Source organism: Pelophylax lessonae (assembly GCF_965119305.1).
Source record: "Pelophylax lessonae genome assembly, chromosome: 3".
NCBI classification, from domain to species: domain Eukaryota; kingdom Metazoa; phylum Chordata; class Amphibia; order Anura; family Ranidae; genus Pelophylax; species Pelophylax lessonae.
In genome coordinates, this window is record NC_138770.1 from 164288545 (window position 1) to 164294544 (window position 6000).

Here is a 6000-nt window from a genome sequence, read left to right on the forward strand (position 1 = left end):
CTGGGCTCTAAAGGACCACAAATCCCTTTGTTGCACCTAAAAGCATTCAAAACACCAAGTTTGGCTGTTTTGAATACTGACAATTTTTAAAATCTGTCGCTTTTAAGGCTCCAGTAACCAGAAGTAATGTCATGACATCGCTTCCGGGTTACTAGATCTGAGACGTGCCGGATGGCCGCTCGGGTCTCCTGGTTGGACAGGAGACCCAGGCAGAGCGGAGGAAGGCAGTGGGAGGGGGGTGTCCCCTCCCACAGCATTTGATAACGGCCATATCGGTTGTTATCAGAAGAAAGCTGAATGTCTACTCTATAAAACGGTACTGGTACAACCCCTTAAGCCGAAGGATGCATATTTGAGTTACGTTGGCGTTAAGGGCTTAAAGTGAATAACTCAACACCAAATTCACTATATGGACAACTTATGTATGTATACATGTTGATTATATCCCCCCTTAATCTCCTCTTCCCAAGAGAGAATAAATCCTGTTCCTCTAATCCTTATAGCTGAGCTCCTCCATGCCACTTATAAGTTTGGTTGCCCTTCTCTGCACTTTCTTCTGTTCCCTAATATCCTTTTTGTGAATTGGTGCCCAAAACTGAACTTCATATTCCAGATGAAGTTCCTAATGATTTGTACAGGGGAAAAAATTATCTCTCTCTCACTCGGGAGTCATACCTCTCTTAATACAAGAAAGGAATTTGCTCACTTTGGAAATTGCAGCTTGGCATTGCATGCAATTATTAAGCTTATGATCTACCAGAACACCCAGGTCCTTCTCCACCATGGATTCCCCCAGTTCTACTCCCCCTAGTATGTATGATGGGTGCATATTCTTAGCCCCCAAGTGCATACCTTTCCACTTATCAACATTACATTTACAGTCAACAGTAAATGGCTTCAAACATGCTTGGGACAAACATAGATCTTTAATCAACTTAGACAAAAAAAATTACTGGAAACAAACAAAGCAAAGGAAAACAAAAACATAAAAAAAAAAAAGAAAAATGGGCAGACTCGATGGACCACTGAGCCTTTTTCTGCCGTCACTTTTCTATGTTAAACCTCATTTGCCACATAGTTGCCCAGTTGAGATTGGCTTATAAGTTGAGGACAGCCTGTAATAACGTTATTCCACTGCATAGCTTGGTGTCATCTGCAAAGACTGAAATGCTACTTTTAATCCCAGACCCTATATCATTTATAAAGATATTAAAAAGTAAGGGTCACAACACTGAACCACTAACAACCCTAGACCATTCAGAATATGAATCATTAACCACTATTCTGAATTTGGTCTTTTAGCCAGTTTTCTATCCATTTACAAACTGATATTTCCAAGCCTGTAGACGTTACCTTACACATTAGCCGTGTGTGGGGAACTGTGTCAAACGCTTTTGCAAAATCCAAGTATACTATGTTTTGCTCTGATTGGAAACAGGAGGTTTATCTCATGCTATGAAACAATTCACCCAAAACATCGAACCAAATGAACCATAGGATTCATAAAGCAGTGGATCGGTTGATGTGTACGTTCTATAAAGCAAATCATCCAATAACACATAGTCAGTAGAGGCATGCAATGATAATGTGCAAAATGCAGTAACTCATAACAGACACTTTCAGTTTACTGAAGTTTTACCAGGGAAGGGATCATTTCTGATTGGTTTCCATAAAGTTCATCACTTCATTGCTTTTTGTTTTCTGACTGATAAATGATAAGGTCTGTCCCACATGATCTTACGCATTTTACTCTCACTGACTGTGGAGGGTTTTGGATAAATAACTGTCCTTTAATGTAATCATGTAGTGTATTCCCACTGACCTTCACAGCTGTTTAGGGTGGTTCAGTTTCTGACAACAATATGATATATCTTGACCTCATTTTTCTACATGTACTCTTCCAAATTCTTTTGGCATCTGTAACAGGAAAGGAAAATCTGTGTGTAAGTGTGACGAGATGTACAAATGTGAACGCAAGCGTGAAAAGATGAGAAAATGTGTTCAGAGGTGTGTTTGAATGCAATAAAAACTGTGCACTGAATTCTACGGTTAAAATTCATAGTGTATTTGACCCCAACCTTTATTAATGGCTTTAACTGTTTGTTTGGTGGTATTGATGCTTCAACTAAAAATCCTTCCCTGTCCAAAAAATCTAAATTCCCCAAACGCCAATGCATAATCTTTTGTACATTCCAAGCAGGCTCATACAAAATATACTTGTCAGGTATGGCGCACTTGTTCCAAATTATCTGCAACTGCTGTCAGGTGCAGGAGCAGTCCCGTCTACTGATACATGAAGACCTGTCAATCAAACTGTATTTCCGTAAAATCCATACAGAAATAGCATTCTGATATGTTTGCGGGAAATCTTCTCAGAAAATAAGATTGTACTTAATGTTCCAATTCTGTTATTCTCATAAAGAAGCTAGAAAGAAGTAGTTTCATTCTTTAGTTTCACATTTCCAACCTCTGTGAGGTCAGACAAACTTTCAGCCCCAAGATTCTGTTTATGTTGGGGACCTTTGTGGAAGACTATTCCATGTACTTCTGTCATATGATTGCCTAATGTCACCCTTGCTAGACCAAATTGCTATCTGCTATGAAGTTAGGCAGCAGATTCTGGTCAACAGTTCACCACATCTTGTGATTGGAAAATAAAAGAAAACCAACACATCATGGATTGTATACCTGTACTCTCTTCTCTACTCTTGTTTCTACTCTCAAATCCCCCTAGCATTTTTGGTTGTGGTCATCTTGAGAAGGGACAGCTGACTTATGTAGCATTTACTTCTTGGGATTCATCTGCCCTTAGCTCAGGCATACAGGCAGGAGGGTGTGCTTAGCTAAGAAAACCCTTCCTAAAGACTCCTGGGATGTATGACATCATTTGCATAGGAATGAAAAGCAGGAAGTAACTGAGGAATTTAAAAAAAAATGTTTAAAACAAGTAAATATGATATACTTTCCTATCTATTTACTAATGTTAGCAGCATAAGGATTAAAATAGTCAATGTTGACCTAAGCAGTGAAGTTGTGCTTTAAGGAATGTATAGGACAAATGATAATGAATACATGTAGCTGAAATAATTAGTGCTTTTTATATGTGCTCAGAGTCCAATGTAAACTTTTACACTTCTATGATCTTTTAAATGTTTATTATATCTTATGTTCCTCAGGCAGCTCAAAAGGAGAAGGTATTACTGCCACTACCATCTACCCATTTGAAGGATTACAGCCAGGAGACCTGACGTTCCAAGCTGGGGAAAAGATCACAATCGTGACAAAGACCGACTCTCAATACGACTGGTGGGAGGGAAGGTTGAAAGGAGAGCTGGGAATTTTCCCTGCTAATTATGTTATGTTAAATTAGCTCTGCAAAAAAAAAAAAAAAAAAAAGCACAGATTTGGGCTTCAAGGGTACTGGAAATGTTATATTGCACAAAATGGTTACAAAATGGTTACAAAAATATTAGAGTATATTTATATTTATGTGTATGTATATTAAGAGAGATTGAAGAAAGTGTAAAATATATTAAATTAAATGTTTATAAAAACCTAAGTATTTAAATAAAGTGAAAATGTACTTTATGGTGCTAATTCTTGTACAGTTCCCAATTAGCCCTACATTTAAAATCACCAAAGGGATTGCTCTCTACATGGCTAAAAAAAGATGACCAGTCGAATGGATAGAGTGGGGAGGGATTAGAACTTCTGTCGGGTTTTTGTTGGTGTTTGAGTCTGCATTGAGGAGAATTCCTTAAAGTGATACTAAATTCACACTGTTTAATTTACATTGTCCCTTCTATTTCTGTATGTAGATGACACTCTAATTATTTTATTAAAATAAAATACAAGTACCTTTTTCCTAATCGATTTACCGGTATCACATGACCCAGCTCTTTCCCAGCGTGTCTGCAGGGAAACATAAGCAGAAGAAGCACCTAGTCCTCTGTTGCTGGTCACATGTTCAAATTAAAAAAAAATTATTCGGAATACAGAGTTAAAATAAAAAATATTAAACTTTTTTACAGTAAATTTTCATACAAATATATATTTGAAATCAAATGGCAATAACATGGTGTGAGCTGTGCCACACCCCTCCAGCCTATGTCTTAGAATAAGAGGGAAGTGAAGCCTCCATCAATCTACATGTAATATCCTTCCCCCATTGTGTTTAGCTGTTTAGTGGGCATGAAGGAGGAGGGTGGAAGTGTGCTGCAATTTACCACTGTGTATACACCCACATGTGTGACTCTATAGTCACATGAGCTGCTCAGATATGATGGGCAGGAAATGCTCAGCATAGAATCTCACTGAAAACTGAGCATGTGCAGAGCTGCCAACACTGCTCTGCAAAATCCCTAGCTGCATTGGGGACCTGGGCAGAAGGTAGAGATAGAGAAAAGCAGGATCAACCAGGGTTTTTTTTTCAGATCTCATAGTCACTGTGAGTGAGCGAGTGAGTATGAACAGCATGTAATACAGCATTTATTGATACTTTTTTATGATGTGGGCTTATTGACATTTTACATTGTGCATAAGCTATGGCTGTGATGATTTGCATCATGGCACGGCAACATGTATCCCCACTGTCATATGCTTCTGAAGAGTTCAACACAGATCACTCGTTAAGTGACAAAACAAGTGTAAACAAGCCCTTATTTCCTATTTTTTTCACATGTACAGGGAGGGAAAAAAACAATTCTTCCTAATGAGACTGCAGACAGCAATTAAAACCTGAAAGGGGTTTTATGCCTTCTCCAGTCTTATCCAAAACTTAAGAACAATATGGCTGGACTTTTACTTTAACCGCTTGCTGACCGCCCTATAGTACTTTAACTGCTACAGGGCGGCAGCTGTGCACTGGATCACGTGTACATATACGTGATCCCAGACCTCCGCCTGCAGGGGGCGGGCGTGTGTGCTGCCAGCGGGCCTCTTTTGCTGTGATAATTCACAGCAGCAGCCAATCAGCTGGAGCCGGGCACTCAATGTCCTCCGGCACCCGCCGATCGTCGGGAAGACACTGAGTACTGAGACTTGCCTGTGTAAACAGGCATATATCAGTTCTGACAGAAGGGAAGGGATTGATCTTGTGTTTTTGCAATGCAGGGACTACAATCGATCTCTTTCCCTAGTGAAAGCAGCACACGTACACAAAAACACTGGTTAGGCACACAGTTAACCCTTTGATCACCCTAGATGTTTAACCTCTCCCCAGCCAGTGTCATTAGCATAGTGACAGTGCATATTTTTAGCACTGATCACTGTATTAGTGTCACTTTGTCCCAAAAAAGTATCATTGCCCAATTGTCTGCTGCAATTTCGCAATACCACCATAGTTTGTAGAGGCTATAAAGTTTGTGTAAACCAATCCAATATACGCTTATTGGGATTTTTTTTTACCTAAAATGTAAATAGCAGAATACATATTGGCCTAAATTGATGAAGAAATTAGATTTTTTTAATTTTTTTATTGGATGTATTTTATAACAAAGTAAAAAGCTGTTTTTTTTTTTTTCAAAATTGTCGGTCTTTGTTTATAGCGCAAAAAAAAGTAAAAAAGGCAGTGGTGATTAAATACCAACAAAAGAAAGCTCATTTTGTGGGGAAAAAAAGGACATACATTTTATTTGGGTACAGTGTTGCACGTCTGCGCAGTTGTGAGTTAAAATAACACAATGCTGTATCCTAAAAAAAGGGCCTGGTGACGAAGGGGGGTAAATCTTCTGGAGGTCAAGTGGTGAAAGCAATGTTATTTTTCATACAGAAAAAGTACATAATTTCAAGTTTTCGCTTCATCTGATTTTGGCTTACCATAGCTCAGTTTTTATACTTCCAATAAAAAATACTAGTTCACTACGACATAGCAGCTCAAGAAAAAATAAAATACTTAACAATTGTAGGTCTGCAAATTTCGTAATGTTTGTGATTTCCTCAGATTCCCCTGGCCCTAGCTCTGTTAACCTATGTTGCAGCAACACCTTTGTTATAATAAAA

The 6000-nt window shown here is 38.6% G+C and overlaps 1 protein-coding gene across 1 annotated transcript in view; it reads left to right on the plus strand.

Annotated features, from left to right (window-relative positions):
* Window positions 1-3584, plus strand: part of SH3YL1 (SH3 and SYLF domain containing 1) — a 269051-nt gene extending 265467 nt beyond the window's left edge. Inside the window, exon 10 of the mRNA XM_082251297.1 lies at window positions 3177-3584. Coding sequence (XP_082107423.1) covers window positions 3177-3370 — 194 coding nt within the window. The 3' untranslated portion in view covers window positions 3371-3584. The remainder of the gene's footprint in view (window positions 1-3176) is intronic.
* The last annotated feature ends 2416 nt before the right edge of the window (window positions 3585-6000 follow it).